Genomic DNA, 21,443 nt, shown 5'->3' on the forward strand with positions numbered 1-21,443 from the left:
ATATATTATAATAATAATGATAATAATAATTAGTAAAAGCAAAATTTTGAAACGAGAATAAAGGACAATAGATTTGGTTGTGAAAAAAATCTCATGTTTTGAAAATTTGCGAACAGCAAGCTCGGTTATAAACAGTATATTAGGAATTTAAATTCGAAAAAATAAAGTGAGTTTGATTATAAAGACAGTGCATCAGGTATCGAAATATTGAGAATAGTGAGGTGATTAACATTCATGATACAATAAATTTTACTTAAAATGTCTGAATCACCAACTATAAAATATCACCGGGGTTTTCAATGGGAGAGAGTTGAAAATTTTCTACTTGTATCTCATAAAACAGCAAAGGCCGAAACGAAAACCCTTCGAATTTGCTGTTTCCGGTCGATCAAACGTGATCCAATTCGCCCCCAGGCCTCAGCGCGACGCTACCGCGCGTAAACTGCGCCCGCAGTCCAAAAAATGCGCAAACTTTCGCTCTCTAAAACGAGTCCACATATCACAGTTCCAAGTTTTACGTTGAATCTTTTAAAATAAAGCCTAAGTCCGAATTAATATTAATATTCAAACGGCAGAAAATCGGGAGTGTCTTGGAGCCCGTAATCTTTCTTAGGACCACATGCAGGCACTATCCTGACATATATACATTTTCAATAACTGAGACGAATGAAAATTTCGAAGATATGCAAAATCTATGAGGAAGAAGCAACTCAAAGCTTCTATCAGTAGAAAAAATACCAACAATCAGAGCTCTCATAGAGGTCAATCAGAGAGGTCAGCATGAGCCGAGCCTATAGAGGAGAGGTCAGAGGTCAGTAAATCGTTGTAAAGACCAGAAAGACAAGAACTGTTATTGCTTGCATGCTAGTATAACATGTACGACGATCGTACTTTGCAGGATGATGCTTGTGTGATCGACGTTCATTGTAAGACAATGACGATCATGATATCGACGGCGATGCTAGGTTCTAGGAGGATGTAAGGTCCGTTGGCCTCACCTACAACGCTGCCAGCACCATTATATTATATTATATACTAAGCCGCCTTATCGCCAGCCGCTCCCAGCGCAACAAACCTGAAATTCTCAGGGAAACTCACCACGATCGTACGATGCGATGATCGTAACCAGCCGACTTGTTCCGCGATAATAGTATCGTATATCCGATTTAATACATTATACAGAAATCTAAAGTTCTGTAAGAATCTCAATTCGTAGAAGGATCTTTATTTTTCGTACAATAGCTACGCGACACGTTTCACGCGCACGTACGTACAACATCGTAGAGTTTTTGTACATGTTGCATACGCGTGTTTTACATTAGTTTAATATAGCGTGGGTATAATGAATATGCCACGTCGCCAGTGTGCCCTAGTAAAGCACTAGGAGAAATTATTGGATCATGTATTCTAAATGTTTACACACTTAACTACGTATAGCACAAGCCAATATTCCGGCGTGCTGATATCGCCTATCCCGCGTATATCTAATCCGAACTTTTGCCGGGCCAAACTAGGTCAGGACGCCCCACATAATAAAATAAATGCATAGATATTTGACAACATAAAATAAATGCATAGATATTTGGACCAAGACTCACTTATTTCAGTGGGTGCAGTCACGTGGCGCTGACGTCACAGGTTTGTCTTTTTTTAAATCGTTTCTCTGAACTGCCGCTGCCATTTGCAGGGCTTGTCTTACGCCAGACACTTGGCGCTCCTTCATCGATCTCCTCGACACTGCGCTGCTCGCTTTGAATTCTTAGCCGGCATATATGGTGCGGGTAGAGTTATCCCGTGTTTATAGTTCGGGTAGATTAGGCCGGCATATATGGTACGGGTAGTTATCCCGTGTTTATGGTGCGGGTAGATTAAGCCGGGAAATATGCGGCGGGTAGAGTTATCCGGCATATATGGTGCAGGAAGATTTATCCGACGTTTATGGTGCGGGTAGATTTATCCGGCATATATGGTGCGGGTAGATAAAGGCGGGTTATATTAGCAGGTAGATTAATATTAATTGTTTCAGAAGTATATGTGCCAGAATTTGAACAATATATATAACTATAACTACAGTTATATGGATAATGCAGGGCGATCAATATATAGTAGTATACATGTAGCTTCTAAGAAACGCGAGTAAATTAGAACTGAATGAATGACAAAACTAAACAGCGACTACGACAACGATACATACTTGTATCTTTTTTTGTGATCTGAGAGACTGAGAGTCAAATTCCAAATAGGATGCGATAACATATTGAGCTGATTGATCAACTCGAAATTGAAAATTTCAAAAGGTATAGGAAAATTCCTTTACCTAATTTTTCACGCGTTCTTTGCTCCAATCCAGCGGGAATTCGTTATTCCAGTCCAGGTGTAATTCTTATCTCCAGTCCAGCAGGAATGCCTAGCTTCAGTTCAGCAGGAATTCGTTACTCCTTTCCAGCCAGAATTCGTAGCTCCAGTCAAGCAGTAATTCGTAGCTCCAGTCCAGCCAGAATTCGTAGCTCCAGTCCAGCAGTAATGCGTAGCTCCAGTCAAGCAGTAATTCGTAGCTCCAGTCCAGCAGGAATTCGTAGCTCCAGTCCAGCAGTAATGCGTAGCTCCAGTCAAGCAGTAATTCGTAGCTCCAGTCAAGCAGTAATTCGTAGCTCCAGTCAAGCAGTAATGCGTATAGCTCCAGTCCAGCAGTAATGCGTAGCTCCAGTCCAGCAGGAATTCGTATCTCCAGCCATATATAAGCTTAAGTAGACGACACGTGTAAGGCCTCAAACGAGTTCCCTAGTGTCATGGATGCCATGACTGATTACCTCCCAGAGACGTCCTTGCGAGCACTAGTATTGGGTCTAGATGGGTCTCACTATCGGGTCTGGATGGGTCTCACTATCGGGTCCAGATGGGTCTCACTATCGGGTCTAGATGGGTCTCACTTTCGGGTCCAGATGGGCCTCACTATAGGGTCTAGATAGTGTTTTCCTGGTGTGTGAAAGATCACTTAAGTTAATGGAGTGAAGCGGACATCAATTGATCAAAAGAAGTGCAGGTGACAACGGAAGGTGAAGGTGAGAGTTGAGAATTGAAGGAGTCAAGGTGGGAACGGAGCGAAGGTCATACCAATACATGCGAGTCCATTACACGAGATTGGGTTGAGGAAATACTTAAATAAAAGTGAGTGAATGCGGCCTAAGTAGACCATCGGTGTTGATAAAGCGCAAGTGCCACCAATAGATCAGAGGTCAGAGGACTGCAGGAGACATTTGAATACAGGGACGCTTACTTCCTCATGTGCAGCGCCCACTGACACTACACGTTTGTTATCGACAAATAACGACTACACGACGATCAGGTTCACCCAGACAGAAGTCGAAATGCTCTTTGTGTTCACCATAAGGGAAAAAGAAATGGTGGTGATGTTGGGAACTAACTTTATTCAGCGCTAGCTATAACATTTATACTGTTAGGTTTGTTCGGTTCAAAGGATTTGAGTACACGAGTTTTCTTGAACTTCTTATTTTTACAGGTTTCTGTGAACCAAACAACAATAATAGTAAAATAATTGCGCATAAAATAGTATTGCGCATGAGTTGACGAGTAAAATACGTTAATTCGAACACAAAAGATCTAGAAACTATGATAAATATTCAGAACACGATTCCTAATTTAAAGACGTACTAAATGCTCCCTTCAACCAGATAAGTCGAGAGCCAGCATCGAACTAAAAACAAATGCGTGAAATAAAATCAACTGTAACTAAGTTGTGTACGACATACACGCACCATAAGAAATATTTAGTAAAAAATTTACACTAATGATTTTAAATTCAACAAATACTTCACATGTTTCAACGACTCCCAACAAAAATGTATCTAGATTTCAAAAACTTTATTTAAGGCACAAAAGGTGAATAATTTTTGATAGGTGATATATTTTACATTATTGTAACAATAAATATTTGTCTGCAGGCTTGCATCCCGCTGGGAGCTGCAGGAGGTCGAGTGACAGCAGCGGCCGAAAGCAGCGACACTGCAGGGGAGGATGCCGAGTCCACAGCGACCGCACCCTCGCCCCTCAGAGCAGCGCCTCCCCCGCCGCTACCACCACAGGGTGGAGGTCCTCCTACCCCAATAAAATCTAGAATAGGTTCACAAAAATTCAATGGTCGTGCATCGAAAAGCTTAAGGCATGGAGCACCGCTTCAAAATGGCGGTACTGTCGACGTCAGAAGAGACATCCCTCCAATGTCGAGGATGAAGTCGAGGCAGAGTAGTGACAAGCCACACAGTTTACAACAAGATTCTGTCAGAGAAACTAAATTTGTAAAATCTAATCTCACAGTTGACTTAAAAAATGAAAATATAAACACATCGCTCGCTCCTGAGCATAATTTATTGAACCCCGTCAACGAAAAGTCGACGCTCAGGCGAAAACTAAACCGCAGTGCGTTGAAAGATTCACGGCATTTCCGGCGTCGTCGCGTTAGTAAAGAGCAGCGCGAGTTCTGGGACAGGTTGGACCAGAGGGACGGGGCGCTCTTTGGAGGCAGCGATGGTCCTGAGATGACAGTGACAACCTCAACGCCTGCGACTCACTTAAACGTCAGCAATAATGTGTCAAAAAGTACCATCGTGAATGAAACGACACTTCCCTCTCTCGATGATTTTGTATTTCTATCAGAGAACTACGATTATAACTATTTCTACTACGATGATGACGAGATGGCAGCCTTGTTAGCTTCTTCAACAGCCGATTCCAAAGCGATTAATGGAACTGAAATCCTCACTACTCCTGCCCCTAATAAAGAATCCACGGCTAAGGTGGAATCTTCGACAGGAAATCAAACTAAAACCACGAATTCTAGCATTGATTCTTCAGGGCCAACGACGCATGCTACAACAAACGAAAGGGTGTCCATAGTAAGCGAAAGAAGCATGGTCGATCCTGATATGAACTTCACAGTTCTGTCGGATGGTTCTAACGCGTCGACCATCAGCCTGTCCAAGTTGCTCTCGGGGAACCTTATATCCCTGCCAAAGTTGCAAGGGCGGATAATGCCCATGCTGGAGGGAGTCGAAACCAAGCATGTCCACCTGTTTTCGATAGCGCCTCCTTCATCGCAGCCTGCAGCGCCCATGACAGCAATAGCTTCGTTCCGGAACAGGCGACAGCATGAAAGTAATCGTGACCAGAACGCACCGCGAGACATCCTCAAAGAATTTCCGATCTTCAGGCACTTCGCTAAGAACGAAGAAGAGACCGTCAGAAGAAGACATCTTTCGCTTCACGAAAGATTACAAAACCAACGCACCACCACCCTATCGACGGAAGACGAATCTGCAACCTCGTCCATTACTAATTTGACATCAACGTCACAACCGGAGCAACAAACAAAAAATTCGGATGCGCAAATTCCTCTTAAAGAAGTAAGAAATTCCAATACTATCACTCCAATTAAAGACTCTTCCCTGTCTTCAGATGCACCGGCTAACTTGGAAGTTGCAGAAAAGCTAGCATCAGAGCCAGTCTTCCAGAAGAAACAAGTCGACTCAACTATAGACAAGAACGTCACTGCAGAGGCAGCTGACAGCCCCCCAGCCACTTCAAGTTCAATCGCTGTACCATCGGGAGCGATTCATAAAAATGTAACTTTCAGCACTAGCAAAACTCACACCGAAGCAGCCACTTCTCCTCTCGACTTGCGGAACCCCAGGAAGTTGGAGTCGCAGCTTGGCATAGCGCCCCTCGGTGAGACGCCTTTTGGATTGAAGCCCTTCGGTGAAACACCGCTTGGGGAGAAGCCGTTCGGCTTGTCGCCAGAAGGATTAGCTCCTCTAGGCAACCTCACATCAAATGTTTCAACGTCGCTTGACGAGGAAGCACAAGACGGCATTGACGGCCGCTACCACGTCCAAGTGACGGCTCCTGACGGATCCATCAACGGCGACTACATCGTCGTGGATCCCATCACCGGCGACGTTAACGGCGTGAGGTATGAAGCAGCTCACGATGTTGATCCACTCCTCGTCCAGAGAGCACTCCTCAATTTCTTGTCTCTAGACCCGAGACTGAGCCCTGCAGAAGAGACCACAGCACCACCCATCGCGACGGAGTCCCAGCCAGCGTTCAGCGAGACCACCACGCTGGCGTCGCAGGGCGTGGCTGACGTCACGACCGAGAGTCCTGACGAAATCAGCGAACCTACGGAGCCGCCAGAGCTACTGAAGATGTTGGTTTAGTTCCTGTTATTTAAATGCATATTTTTCCATAGAAGTAATAATTAGGTGCCCTGAGGACGCGTGTATTCAGCGCATAATTTATGGCATTAAAAGACATTATTTCAGTGACAGTCAATAGTGAAGTCAGAAAACTCGATTCGGCAATGCTAAGCAATATATAGTACAGTTTAATTGGTACGAACTAAATTTCTGTTCAAATGCCAAATTATATTTGGATGCAATTTTCTGGAACCAAGGTAGCTCATAAGGAAGTAAGCAGATATTTCAGACGTGCTGTGACTGTGATGTAAATGTATTTTGTTTTGCCATATTCGTTTGTAAGAAAGATACGAGGTTATTAGGCTGAAGGTTCGCGAACGGTTTCTTGACTTGCTGAAAAACAAAAAAAAATATTGTGTTGCATTTAAGTTGAGATAAATCTTAGACTTTTATTAGAAAACGATATGCGTTTGAACTCAACTGCACATTTTTTACCTTCAGTTCACTGGTTCTCGAACCGACAGTCTTCAAAGTTTCTCGCTCTGGCTCGGTCAGTTCGCACGGTCGTTGATGAGCAATTAGTGGGGCTCGCCGAAATTTCCTTCGTGTTAACATGAAATACTGCATTAGCGCGCCGCCAGATGCACCACATTCTTTTTATTCGAAAGAAATGTAGTCTAAAATTGTAACTTTCAGACGATAATTGACTTAATAAACTGGACCTCCTAAGGCGTTCATGAGTAGAATCCATCTTTCGAATAGCCACTCATTTAGTCTTCGAGCCTCGAGATCAGATTTTTGATAAATATTGGTGATAAGTTTCAAATTTTACGCTCGGTGAGCAATTAAATAAATTTAACAAGAGCCTTGAACGCCCAAAAATTAACGAGCAGTGGACGTGAGTAAGAAAGAAAGGCTATGTTCAACAAGCTGTGAGGGAATGTGGGGGAACCCAACCACTTTTTATTTTGATTAGAAAAATCAAGACGTCTTAGATCACGAACCTATCATTTCCTGTTCTACTAGTTAACTACAGTGGGCATTAATCTCTAGTTTGCCAAGCTTCTACAGTACTGCGCTCATCCCAGCTCAAGTTTCAGAAGCAATATGACTGTCCCGTCTCCACTATGAGGTATATTTTCTATGGCTATGGAGGGTCATAGCAATCATCCACTGCAACGAAGGTTGACCATATATCACATCCGCTGCACAGTGAGGACTTGGTAGTGCAATGACTACCTGCACGGCCTGTGACTTGCCTTCCTACCTGCGACGAACCAGAGTATGGGGGACCGCAACAGAAAAACAGAGTCGTTTATCATTAGGTTCCAATAAAAGGTTCCACTCTAAGTGCAGTGAATTAAGCGAGCTGAGACTGTTACTCCTTGTTGCTATCATTAATACAGTCTAGGTTTATATTAAATTTCAATGTCGGTATGGTCGGGAAGACGAGGGGCCTTTCTATCAAAACTCCCTCAAGTACACATAGCGGCCGATTTCGGGTCAGTTATTGGTGGGTTTAGCTTGAAAAGCCGTCGTGATTTGCTGACGGAGGTACGAACTCGTAACTTTTTTCGATTGTACGACCCTTAGCTTCCTACAGAGAACCGAAACACTACTCGTCCAATCATGGTCCAAGTGAACCATAAATGGCGCACTACTCACCGGTTCACCTCGACTGTGAGTTGTGTGATGGTGTATTGATGTTAGCAGTTGGCTGGAATGGTACGAGTACTAAAGTTATGACCTGCAACGATGCGGTGTGGCAGTTCGTAGTACAGGCCTTGAGCAAGTTGCTTCTTGAATGTAACGCTTAAAATCTGCTCCTTAACGAATACCAATGCTGGACGTCATCACGTGAATAAATTTCTAGCATTTGCTTTTTTTGGAAGTGATTTGTTTCGCACCAACTTAGTAGCTCTAAGCAAATAGCAAAACATTATACGTTTCCAATAAACTAAAGGTTCGCGACGATGAGTGATCAGCACGATGTTGTTTGTTCGCTTTGCGCTAAGAAAACTTTATCAAATTAAAATTTTATGATACTTGACTCAGAATTTTAATGCATACGTTTATTACCATTGCCTATAAATTAATGATGTTCATGCAATGGGCAACATCGTTACACGAGCCAGTCTCGCAGGATATCGTATTCCAGACTAAAGTAAAGATTGTAAAATGTCGATAGCTTGTTTACATAACCTTTCTCAATATTAACCACTCGAAATCATAACTAATTAAAGTCGTTCAGTACTAAGTTCTCCATTACTTAAAATGCAAGAAAATTCAGTCAGGAATATTCATTTTACTATAAAACGTAGAAAAAACTAAGGTGCATTCACCTATTGTAGAAAATTCCACCGAATTGGCAATACTGAGAACAACACCGTTAGGTCGAAAACATCGAAAAAAACGATGAGGATTAACGGAGTGGGCGCGCAGGGCCGAATTTAGCATAACTAAAAAAGACTAGAGTCACCAGATGATATACAACCCAATGCAACCTAACACTAAACAAATAAAAAATAAATACAATTAAATACTGACCATTGAGACAAAGCATAGCACGTAAAATTCTAAAGCGAGCATCATCACTCTCCACTTAAAATCTCCAATGAATTCGTCACTCTACACTTACAATCTCTCCTGAATTCGTCACTCTACACATACAATTTCTACTGATATCATCACTCTCCACTTACAATCTCTGATGAATTCGTCACTCTACACTTACAATCTCTCCTGAATTCGTTACTCTACACATTCAATTTCTATTGATATTGTCACTCTCTAATTACAATCTCTCTGATATCGTCACTCTCTACACACGACCTCGGCTGAATGCAGGGCCCGAAGGACCAAAATCCAATAAAGGAATGCATGGACATTCCAAGCCTCCCACGGCCGGAACAACTCAACAGTTGAAACGCCTCACTGTTCAACGATGCTAAATGTCGTGAACTTATTTAAATAATTAACATTAAATTATAGTTTAATACCGAGAACTTCACGGACACTGCTTGAAATCACACGAATGTTACTGATGAAAATGCTGAAGGTGCAGATTTGGTATCACTTGTACTATCTCAACTCGCATACAAGGCGCGTATTCGTGCAGCAACCAAGAGGAACCAAATACCGAGATCTAGGAAGCCCAATAGCAACTACAAAGGCCTCTCTAGGTCCTACTATCCTAGATAAATGCAATAGGAACAGAATTGAGATCTAGGGCAGCCTAAACGCTGCTCAAGGCATGCCTATGTTAGTGGTGGTTTTCTCGAGGTAGGCGAGAGGGCCTTGCAGTCCCCCAGGCACAGATCCTCTGGCCATGCCTCCATAGGAACCATCAGCCCTGCCCATGACTCCTCCACCAGCATAGCTGCCCATGATGTTTGTGTTGCCGGGCACGACAGAGACTCCCCCGTAACCGGTGGGCACTGACGCTCCCTGCAACACAGGACTAAAGGTTAGCAGCTACCGCGGCTACAAATCAACCAATACTAACGGTTGGCAGCTACCGCTGTTACAAATCAACCGAAATAAAAAGTTAGCAGCTTCCGCGTTTACAAATCAACCGAAATAAAAAGTTAGCAGCTTCCGCGTTTACAAATCAACCGAAACTAAAAGTTAGCAGCTACCGCGGCCACAAATCAACCGAAACAAAAAGTTAGCAGCTACCGCGGCTACAAATCGACCACGAGACAACTCAAAAATACATATTGTAACTGGTGGACCCCTACGCTTCTTCCTACATCGGAGGAGGAACTTGAGCCGACAGAGCATAGCGAAGACTGCAGCGAGGCCAAAATGTCATAAAGAAAAACCCACACGTCCTGCAAACCAACCTAGAACATCGACAAGGAGCAACATGTGTACGCCGACACCTCTAACTCTTGAGAATCTGTGAGCTTATACCAGTATAAAGAAAAGTACATACAGTAGCGCATACATACAACCGTCATCATTAGACCACTAATAACTCATCATTTTTCATCATCATCATTCACTATTCATCATTAGACCACTAATAACTCATCATTATTCATCATCATCATTCACTATTCTTCATTAGACCAGTAATCACTCATCATTATTCATCATCATTCACTATTCTTCATTAGACCACTAACCCTAACGAAAAGTGCTATTTCGCTGCCGCCTATAAGGTATACAGTAGCTTAATGGCTAGGATAATGAGAAGTACTCATCAAACATTAGTTTATTTTGAACAATGTAACACTAACTCCTGAATAATGCTTATCCCAGTTAGTTGTCAACGTCCGTAACAATGAGTCACACCACTAAAGATACAATTAAGCTACACGAGACATTGGCACTTCATTTTCCTGGACACAGTAGAAAACTTGAAGCATTTTGTGTACAAGTTCTTCCTAGACTTTTGTATGGTTAATAGTTAGCAAGGGTCGACTTGTTTATCGTCTAAGACTTCCACATTTCTCCATGTACTGAAGATTTTTTAGGCGGAAGAAAAGGTTGAATTCAGAAACGAATGGGTCAAATTGTCTAACTAATGACCCACTTTCTTACCACAAGCAGAGAGCGGTCCTGAAATTGATACACTAATTTTGCCGTCTCACACTTGGTAAGATGACATACACAATTGCAAGAAGTGTATAGATATTTGGACGCCGACTTTTGTCATTTCTCTGTGCGCAGGAAATAAATTATCTTCATCGCATGTCACTGAGAATACCTCAAGGTGCTCTACATTGCACTCAACCAAACAGATCAATATAATATCATCGGTAAATAATAGCTTCGTACTAGAGTGAGCGCGGCTGCTTAGCAATATTGGCACTTCAAGTCATCACATTCGGTAGGTAGTTTTTATCACACTGAACAGTGCACTCAGAATCACTTCAGTCCAGGGGCCATACTTTCAAAACTCGCTAAGTTAACGTAAGTACTTACGCTCTATTTTCTGATCTATGATTGGTGGATTTTGCTTGAAAGGCCGTCAATGATTGGCTGATGAACTTACGATCTCTTAACTGTTTTTAAAAGAGTGGCTTGAAAGGCCGTCAATGATTGGCTGATGAACTTACGATCTCCTAACTTTTTTTGAAAGTATAGGCCCAGGATGCCTATCCATACAAGTATGAATGATGAGTGAATTTAAATTAAAGTCCTGACTGTACAACGAACATGTGAATATATTCTACCATATACATTACGTAGATGACTTACACTATTACTTCATAATAACACAAACGACACTCTCACTAACATTAGTGAAGCAAGACGCAGTAAAGCATCGATGTCACATTCAAAGCATCATGAAGATCACCAGCACACGTCATTAAAAAATTAATTAATTGATTAATAACTAAATCTATTTTATTCTCAATCGTTTTATCAATTCCAACTTTAGTCGCAACATTTGTCTAGTCTACACTAACCTCACAACTAAAACCTTATGTAATTATAGATAAGAAGCTTTGAGCAACAATGAGAATACGTCAGCAGCAATGGCACATTTTTACCGCTTAAGGCATATTAGAATCAACAGCAGAGCACATCTGATCTAAACCATCATAAATTTGGATGGTTAAAAGGATCAACATTAATTGGATCCTCCTAAGAGACATTCTTAGACGTTCATTGGAATCGACCTTTCAAGTTAAAGTTGCATGCAACATGACAGCTGCACAAACACCGACTCCTTGGGAGTTCAAAGGACGATCCAAGTCAAAAGATTCTTCAGGCAAACGCCAAAATATAAAAACGTGACTGATTATCAATAAGTAAACCCAAGTTGCTGGTGAAACATTTAGGACACCAAAGACCCGGCGTGGTGGGTTGCGGCAGGACCGCTATTAAAGGACGATGTAAATTCTCTTCAGCGCACCAATTGTATCAACAATCCTAAACCCTCAACATAAATTACCTTCGAAGAGGCCTGGGGCCATACTTTCAAAACTCTCTAAGTTAACGTAAGTACTTACGCTTTATTTTCTTGTCTATGATTGGAGGATTTTGCTTGAAAGGCCGTCAATGATTGGCTGATGAACTTACGATCTCTTAACTTTTTTTGAAAGTATAGGCCCTGGGCACCAACTCACCAATTGTTTCAATAACACTCCAACCATCAACACATAAGAATTCTGACGAAGCCAACACAGGACGGAATGTGGCCAGCATGCGGGGCCACAACAACAACATAGGACGGAATGTGGCCAGCATGCGGGGCCACAACAACACATAGGACGGAGTGTGCAGAACACAACCAACTTAGCATATAATAGCGATATTTGTGCTACGTTGTCGAGGACCTCAACGCACTAGCATATATAAGAGAAGATATCTGCAACGTCCAAACGATATTCAATAGCAGAAACGGCACAACGTCCAGGACGTAATCCACAACAAAGACGTTGAAGTACGTCAAATTCAAGAGGCTGAAACATAATCTATACCTAATCATCCGTCACAACTATCAGAGCAAAGTGGTGGCTAGGTCACATATGACCTAATTGACATAGGTAATTGCCAATGATGATAGAAGTCCAATACTTGACAAAATTGCCAACAATAGAAGCACGATACTTGACATAAATGCCTAGCTCACAGTTGTATCAGCAAAGCTGCATTAGTTCAGTATTTACGTAATAATAATATTTACGTTTGCTAATAATAATTTTGACGCTTCATTCCCAGATATCTTTATAGAAATTAGTTATGAATTTCCATCAATGGCTAACATTGTAAACAGTTTACAAAGACCATTGACTTTATTACTAAGAGCTATCGTTCAGAGAGCCAGATTATTCGATACATAATAAATCAGAAACCAGAATGAAAGAAGTGCGATTGAGAGAGAATATGCCCTTTGACAGAGAGAATACTAGACAATAAATTAAGATCTCAAGGCTCAAACTTGATATAATCCATTATGAATGCAGTAAACTACAAACCAGAATCGAAGATGGAACAGGAATTTCAGCACTAACGAATTAGAAACCAACTTATAGTTCTCAATACCAGCCATAGAAATAATCCAATTGTAGCAGGACCTCTCTCAATGTTCCTATATATCAGATAGTTAAACAGATGGCAAAGATTTAAGAGGCACAGACATGAGCGGCAAGCGGCGGCTCACTTGTAGACGCCACCCATCAGCTGCTGCTGTGGCCCTACCTGCTGAGCCTGCATCATGGCGCTGCTGGGGGAGTTGACTGAACCCATGGACATGTGGGGGGAGCTGCCCCCTCCCCCACCACCCATCATGTTCACACCTCCTCCTCTGCCACAGTCCATGCTGCTTGGGCCCATCTGTAAATGAAGAAAAACTTTAATAGAGAACCAAGAGAAGAACATTGGGAAGAAGCTACGAGTGTTAAAATGAATGAAAATTATAACCGATACAATGATGATATCTATAGACCACTTACTGTGGTCTATAGATACAGTAACTTTAATATATACCTACAGAAACTTTAATTACCAAGTCTTCAGGTACAAATGGCATTGATAATACCAAATGTTGCAATAGGCAGAGATTTGAACCAGAAATTAACAGCAATTAACACATTAGATCACAAACTGGTGGCGTGAATCGAAGGCGCTCGCATCAGCGTATTTGTTTGATCACTTTAAAACTTACCGTAATCTACTGTAAAACGTGGCCAAAATAAGCATTTTTCAACAGGAAACGAGACTGCATTATGATCAAAATAGTTCGTTCAAAAGAGGATGTACCGGTTTCACTTTACCTGATAAAATATTTTGTGCTACAATAGGTTCACCCTTCTCAAATACTCTAAAATTTCACGTCGTACACGTGACATGAATCGAATCGCTTCAATGTTGATATCTTTTCAGGAATACGGAAACCTTAATACTGATGCAAATAAGTAATAAGACGAATGATGCAAGAATAAGTAGTCACCTGACATGCAGCGCCCATGGGGCTGCCCATCATGTGCTGGCCTTGCCCCATCCCAGCATGGGAGCCTGTCATGAGACAACCTCCTGACGCGGGGCGTCCTCCCCCCATCATGCCACCTCCAGCTCCTTGCACTGGTCAATTGTTATAGTGTATATACTAGTGGCAATTAGTAATAGTTTATATTTTGGTAACTAGTTAAAATGTTTATAGGGGAAGTCAGCTTTCATTACGCAATGTTGGCCTGTAGCCAAGGCTTAAGCACCTGCCTTACTCTAAGATACCACCAGGTAAAACGTACCCAGATTTTGTTCAGGGACACCAACTCGTGGCCACGCTGTAAGCACCACCAATAGCCGGCTACTAAAAGCTGCTCACCAGCGACATAAATAAATGAGCTAAGCTTCCCGAGGCTCACACCCTCAGCTAGCTCCTCTCATCGCAGCGCCGCCATCACTATGCACAGTGGCGTTAACCGCTGTGCAACCCACCTTGTCAATTTTTACAAAATTTCTCACAAAACTTGTAGTATTTGACTAAAACTAATTTTCAGAACTTGTTTTCACAACTTATCTCAAACCCCCAACTCACTGTTCCAATCTCAGTGATGTTAACCACTCAGGCGACCCAAGATTACCCTAAAAAATTGCTATTCAACAAGTGAATGGTTTAATTGATAACATTTATGTAATACACTTGCCACTACAACCGTATGTCAAGTTCATTAAACATCACGGGTTAGAAATTCTTGTGCAGTAACTTACATTACTTTCACTAGAAGTTTGCATTGAGAAAATAATAACTCAAGCTACGGATTATTATCACGGGAGGTGCACAGGTCAACATCAACAGGTTCCAGCTCCATAAAATATTTACAAGGAAATTATAAGGGAAGCATGCTCTTAGAAGTTGTTGCTTGATACTAATTTCAAGGCATTATCAACATTTTTGGACAACGATGCAATTCTAGAAAAAGGGGCAGCGTGCTTGCGCTCAGAACACATTAATTTCTGCTGAAAGAACTGGTGCTTTCGATTAGATGAGGCTAAATTCTGTTCCACAATTTGACCTGTCGATTGAAAACACAAAAATATGATTAACTGCAGCTACCTGCCATTGGAGGCACTGATGACATGGTGCCAACAAGGCCTGGAGTGCCAGCTTGCATGGAGGATGGCACTGAGGATGTGTAGGGAGGGGCAGGGATGGAGGAGGCTAAGGTGGAGGGGGTGGTTGCACCTGGATAGCAAATAATCATATCATCAGCACATTTTATCAATTGATACAAATTTTTCCAAATAGAAATTTCAAAAGTTACAACATAATACAATGTAGTGTACAAATTAAAACAGCAAATATTGATGTACATATACACTTTCAGAGAAAGATATAGGTAAAAATAATTTCACTAGTAGGTATCACTTAGAAAATTTAAAAATTATTTTTTGTTGAAAAAGGCAACGGATAGGTAAACATTTTTTTCTTTTTCTCTCTACCAATGATGCCTTTTGGGGATCAGGTAGGGAGCTTAGGTAAGAAAATTCAACAATTAACTAATACTGGTTTTTGTGGATGCAGCGTACAAGTAATTCTAACCAGGTCTTGAGAGCATAGAAGCAATGGTTGCCTGCCACTCGACTAGCTTCTCGCTTTGCTTCTTAATGAGCTCATCCTTGCGCACAAGCTCCCCGCGTAGCTCAGCAGCATCCTGCAATACAACATCATAATTAGATGAAAGTTTATGAAAACCTAGGTATGTCTCAAAACTAATAGGCACAACACTAGATAATAAAACATCATGTGCAGATATGCTTGACAATAATATTATAGTAAAAGCTGAAGATAGCCTCATAATACTTGCAAATGGCAAAGTTGACCTGAAGCTGGTGCATATGAAAATTTTTATTTTCAATGCATAATAACTCAATTTATAGGAGCAATGATGAATGGTATTCATCTGAAAAAAACTATTACCTCCATCATGACCAGCTCAGGCTTCTGAGCAGCCAATTGGAATCTTTTCTGCAGGAAGAAAGCTTGCATAGCTCGTCCCATTTCAATGAAGTGTGCTGTGTTGGCCTCAGCATTAGTGCGCAGTTCAGATTCTTCAACACAAGTTAGGGGGTCTTCACGGATCAGTGGAGCCAAGCAGTTCTTTAAAAAGGGGAAGAGTTAAAGAGTTGTGTGAGTTAGCTCAAAGTGTAAACATGGGTGCTAAATTCAGGCATGTTCTAAGATTTGTCACATATAAGATGCCAAAATACCAATCTATGCATATTTATTGCATAGCAAAATAAAGATAGCAGACAACTACTTTGGAAGTGAGAACAAATGACTCAAGTCTCATATGAACAATAGTAACATCAGCTAACAAAAATATTCTCCCAAAACATACAAATTACAAAACCCACCTGATAAGCTTCTTCAAATTCATCCAACAAGTTCCCAGGAGTTGGACTAACAGTAACACTTGATGAATTCATTGTGAAATTAAATAAAATGTGTTTGTATTCACTTCAAGTTTGACCTCTAAAAACTCGTGGAGAGAGTAAAGTGCAAACAGTGGATGTATTCAAGGCTAGCAACCAATGTTACCAAAAAACAGAGATATACTGCCTGGGAAAAATATAAGTAATTTTTTTCATCAACTAGTACCAAATACAGTAGCTTAATAACATCACTCATATTAATAGTTACTTAGTCGTTGGTCATGTGGCTGAAATTTGCAAGAGGTAATACAGCTATGCAGCCTACAGCTACAGAGCTGAATTCCAGTTTTCCTCCCTAATGCTCCCTGGTCCCTGAAATTAATTCAGGATGGAATTCTAGGGAAATTCAATTGTATAGCAACTTAGCAAGTACTGTAGTGTAATATCCTAGTCTCCTAGATTAATAAGTCCTACCTCCTGGCCTCCTGCCTCTTCTCATGAAGAGAAGAGGAGCTGAGGAGGCCAGGAGGGGGGAGGGGCGAGAATGCCAGCCGGGTTCTTGAAGATGAAATCAGACACAAAAAGTCCCAGTGGATGAACAGTGCAGTTAAGACTCAGCTAAAGACCAAGAAAGAAGCCTACAAGCGTTATTTACAAACTTGCAGCGATTCTGATTATAACCTGTATGCCAGTCTGCCAGAGCTCAAAATCAAGCTAAAAAAGTTTGTTGCACTGCATTGAAAATCTTCGAAAAAAATATTGCTAAAAATGCCAAAAAGAATCTGAAAGCCTTCTTTTTGTACGCTAGTTTGAAGTGTAAGTCAAAAAACAGTAGGTATACCTATATCTGATTTGAAAATAGACCAACAAAAGATTTCCTCTGATGAGGGCAAGGCTAATGTTCTAATCAGTTCTTCAGCAGTGTGTTCACAGATGTCCCAGATTGCTCAAAGAATTAGCAACTGCCAGCCCATTGACAGTACCGGTATTCTTTCAAAAAACCTTGAACGAAGGAACTTTGCCATCCAACTGCGACTGGAAAGAAGCTCAAGTAACACCATTGTTCAAAAAAGGTGACAAAAGCAGCCCCAGCAACTATCGCCCTGTCACTCAGTGTGACAAGTGTTGCTTGTAAGCTAATGGAATCTGTTGCGAGGGATAGGATTATTGATCACTTGACTGCTCACCATCTCATATCAGATTGTCAACATGGTTTTATTGCCGGCAGATCCGGCCTAGCACCTTATCAAACTCGGTGGAAGTTTAGTACTAGCTACTTCAAAGTTCAAACTTCAAACTATTCTCTAAAAATCCAAAAGAGCCACTTCAGACTGAACATTAGAGGTAACTTTTTCTCTCAGCGCATTGTCACAAACTGGAACAGCTTGCCCGAGAATGTCGTCAAAGCACCATCTGTGGATACTTTCAAGAGTCGCCTCGATAAACATTGGCTTCATCTGCCTACTCTCTATGCTCCATCATGCCAGAACTAGACACTAACTTTTTTTTGCAATCCAACCGCCCCCGAATTTTGCTAATATTACAAAGTTAGTATAGTCTCGGAGAGACGAACAGGTCTCTGAGAAAGGCCTCAAGCGTCTAACTTGTCAAGTCAAGTCAAGTATTGTCAGTCATGAAAAGATCCAGTCAAATGACACAATTTTTAGATCTTCTGTGAACAAGGCACAAAAAAGGAAAAGAATCGGCGACAGGCCACACAGCCACATCAGGGCTATGCTTCAGCGCCGAGATCATTATGTTTATGTTACTTGACTTATAAGTCTTATATCCTTGTAGTATACAGAAAACTGAGAAAAGTGAATTCAAAATCAAGTTGATGAATTTTTGGGTATTCTAAGTAGTAAGTATTGCGTTGAGTATTAATTCCTCTGAGTATCATCTCAGAGAAATTCCAGTAATTACAATTTACAGAGCACAATCATAAGATGTTTACCGTATAAACGCCGCTGCTTCTCTAGGTGACAACTGACAAGTCACAACAAATGACTTTTCTTTTCTTTTTCTTTCTTATTTATTCTTATAGGAGCACTGGAAACTAGTCCATAAAGCCCCTTGCCTAAACTGGGTTTAATTTGTACCTAACTGCTTTAACAGCTCTGAAAACAAAAACCTGAAACAGAGAGAAAACACACACACGGACTCTTCTCGTGAAGAGAAGAGGTCAAGAGGAGGGGGGAGGGGCGAGAAAGCCAGCCGGGTTCTTAGTGCCGGACGTACCCTTGGTTTATATACTCGCGGTATATATAGAAGTACAGTCCAGGCCCTGTTTGTAATTAATTCTAAGCGATTACTTGCAAGTTAGCTTTTACACAATCAAGGACGTAAGACACTATAGGTGTTTACTCGATGAACGCGGCTGACTCTCTCACAAATGACGCTGAGTGCGTGCAGAATACGTGGCAAACATTGGATCGATCGAAAGTGGTGGAGAATCGGGTTATTCCGTAATATTAAGAGCTGACGCTGTAATACATTATCACTCTACATCACTGGTGTCAAAGGAAACACGACCTTTGATATTATATTGAATAAGACGGTTCTACCCGGTGTCTACTTAAACAAATTCAACGATCTTTTATTCTTATCTCCTGTCATTTCCAGCAAAATCTGACGATTGCTTCAGGTTCTATATACGCAGCGAGATGACATGCCAAGTTTTAGGACTTATTTTTTTCAGCATAGGATAGTCAAAATATAGGGTGGCCCAGTGGTTACAGTTCAGCAGAGTACCACGATTATGGCGGAGAGGTGCGGGTTCGAACCAGCTCTGTGCGACCAGTCGGACACTGAATTCCTGCCGCAGCGTATCGATAATAACTACTTATATTTCAAAATTCAAGCAAATCAGTTCAGTATTGTAGGAGTTATGAGTCCTTCAGTTGATTAAAAAATACGTTTAATAATTTTAATTGAAAACGAATTTATGTAAAAATCTGTAATAATTCCTCCCATAGCGTATCGATAATAACTACTTTTATTCCAAAATTCAAGGAGCTCCGTTCAGTATTGTAGGTGTTATGTGTCCATCGGTTGATAAAAAAACACGTTTATTACTTTTAATTACAAACTAATTTATGTAAAAATCTGTTATAATTCCTGCCGCACCGTATCAATAATAACAACTTTTATTCCAAAATTCAAGCAAATCCTTGAGGAGTTATGAGTCAAGCAGGAGTTATGAGTCCTTCGGTTGAGCTGAGTTCGCAGGCGGGTCCGGAGAAGTGTCGATTCAGTGTCTCAAATTTAGTTTCTGGTCAGAATCAGCGAGGAGGCCGCGCGGTTAAGCACAGCAGAATTGTAGCAGTGAGTTGCGAGTTCGAGACCGCAAAATGCTGTGAGTGTTCCGCGATGTTAAGAATCGGGGACAGACCTACGGCCTAATAAATGCTCAAACCGCATTATTATTATTATTAAAACCGGTACTTTACTTCATGATAGATTTGCGGAATTCGTTCAGCCGCGGCATGCCATTGATCATTCGTTCGCCACCTCAGCGTCTTCTAGTCGGAGTCGGCCCGAGTCTCGGAGTGCAGTGGACCGTTAACGCCTTGGCCACGCGGGCGTTAGAGCACATCGGGCGGGCTTTGGGATGGTACATGACTCAAACTGCTCTGTTTGTCACCAGGAGGACGCCATCTTACATTTCATGCTTGTTGGTGTTAGATTTGCAGGTCCTAGAGCAGCCTTTACCACGTGACGTAACCACTGCCTCTGCCTTGCATTGGAGTCCCTTGGAACTTGAACACAGCCTTGGGAGCTGAGATCCCGGCAGCACAACGTGAACGTCCTTTAGTATTTTCTTATCTAATCACAATTTTTATTGCAGGCTGGCATGGTGAATCTACTATGACAGAGAGTCAGAGATCGATGTATGCATGTAAATATACAAGAAACTTGTACTTTGCAACAAGATCATCTCTGGACACACGCAGCTTTTGGCTGTGAGACTGAGACCCTCAGCAAGTGTGTGGTCACACAGACATATAACACATATAATTGTATTGGTCCGTAGACACTAGACCATACACCCATAGTGTGTTGGGGCTTGGGGGCAGCAACATACTAATAAGTCTAGCAGAGCTCCAAGCTAGTATGGAATATATCTACTTGGCGAGCCGCGACTGAATTTTTCGAGCCGTGGTTTTATGGATTTGCCAGCCGTGATACTATTGTGTTATGTAGCCTCAGTATTAGGCCTTTAATGCCCATTGACAAAATTTTTCTATGTCAAATAGTTTTTGAGTTGTGGGGGTTTTTGTTAAAAAAACGAAAAGTGGTCTAAGTTACCCCGCCGGTCTAAGTTACCCCATTTTACGGTATGTTTACATATGGCTAGCGTGAAGATGGGTCCAGTTTGGCATTGAAATGGATGGTTATTTGTGAATAATATTTTCGATTGTGATATTATAATATATTTCTGATTGTGAAATAATTTTGATTGTGATATTGACACTTGACAGTAGTGTCAACATTTGAATATTGAAGTTCTAACATCATGAATTACGAGGTAAGAGTGTAAGGACTGAGCAAAGCTAGAATCATGGCTGATGCTTAACCAATGTAATTGTCATTTTTTACGTCATTGATATCATTGTGGAACCAACGTAAGTAACTGAGGAATTTCCCAGTTCAAATATTTATTGATTTATTACTATCAATTTCGAAACTCCACATATTTCTAAAGGGAGTTGTGATGAGACCATGGGGTCGAACTGTTGAGTTTAGTCCATTGCAACTTGCAAGAGGGGCCCAAGGGCCAAGGGCATGGGGCCTTGCGAAGGGTTAAGACCGCCGCACGGTGGTGGACTGATAAGTACTCACAATAATTCCCTGCCACCATGTTGCCTAGTCCCCTAGTGCCTACTTGGTAGTTGG

General features: G+C 41.5%; 1 protein-coding gene across 1 annotated transcript; it reads right to left on the bottom strand.

Moving 5' to 3' along the window:
• Window positions 1–8,501: 8,501 nt before the first annotated feature.
• Window positions 8,502–18,528, bottom strand: LOC108681042 (keratin, type I cytoskeletal 10-like). Its single transcript, XM_018170009.2, has 8 exons — window positions 18,502–18,528; window positions 16,530–16,734; window positions 16,093–16,272; window positions 15,715–15,826; window positions 15,229–15,357; window positions 14,122–14,252; window positions 13,371–13,505; window positions 8,502–9,659 (listed from the first exon to the last, which is right to left on the bottom strand). The coding sequence occupies exons 2-8, from the start codon at window positions 16,599–16,601 to the stop codon at window positions 9,459–9,461; spliced, it is 960 nt and encodes a 319-aa protein (XP_018025498.1). The 5' UTR covers window positions 16,602–16,734; window positions 18,502–18,528; the 3' UTR covers window positions 8,502–9,458.
• Window positions 18,529–21,443: the final 2,915 nt, after the last annotated feature.

Source organism: Hyalella azteca, unplaced genomic scaffold, assembly GCF_000764305.2.
Source record: "Hyalella azteca isolate HAZT.00-mixed unplaced genomic scaffold, Hazt_2.0.2 contig15455, whole genome shotgun sequence".
NCBI classification, from domain to species: domain Eukaryota; kingdom Metazoa; phylum Arthropoda; class Malacostraca; order Amphipoda; family Hyalellidae; genus Hyalella; species Hyalella azteca.

Bases quoted from the DNA above. Each gene is read 5' to 3' on its own strand.
- LOC108681042 (XM_018170009.2), bottom strand. From the start codon at position 16,601: ATGAATTCATCAAGTGTTACTGTTAGTCCAACTCCTGGGAACTTGTTG. The intron at 15,358-15,714 runs GTTAGAATTACT...TTTGCTATCCAG, and splicing joins TTCTATGCTCTCAAGACCTG to GTGCAACCACCCCCTCCACC. The intron at 13,506-14,121 runs GTGACTACTTAT...CTTCATTTACAG, and splicing joins CCATGGGCGCTGCATGTCAG to ATGGGCCCAAGCAGCATGGA.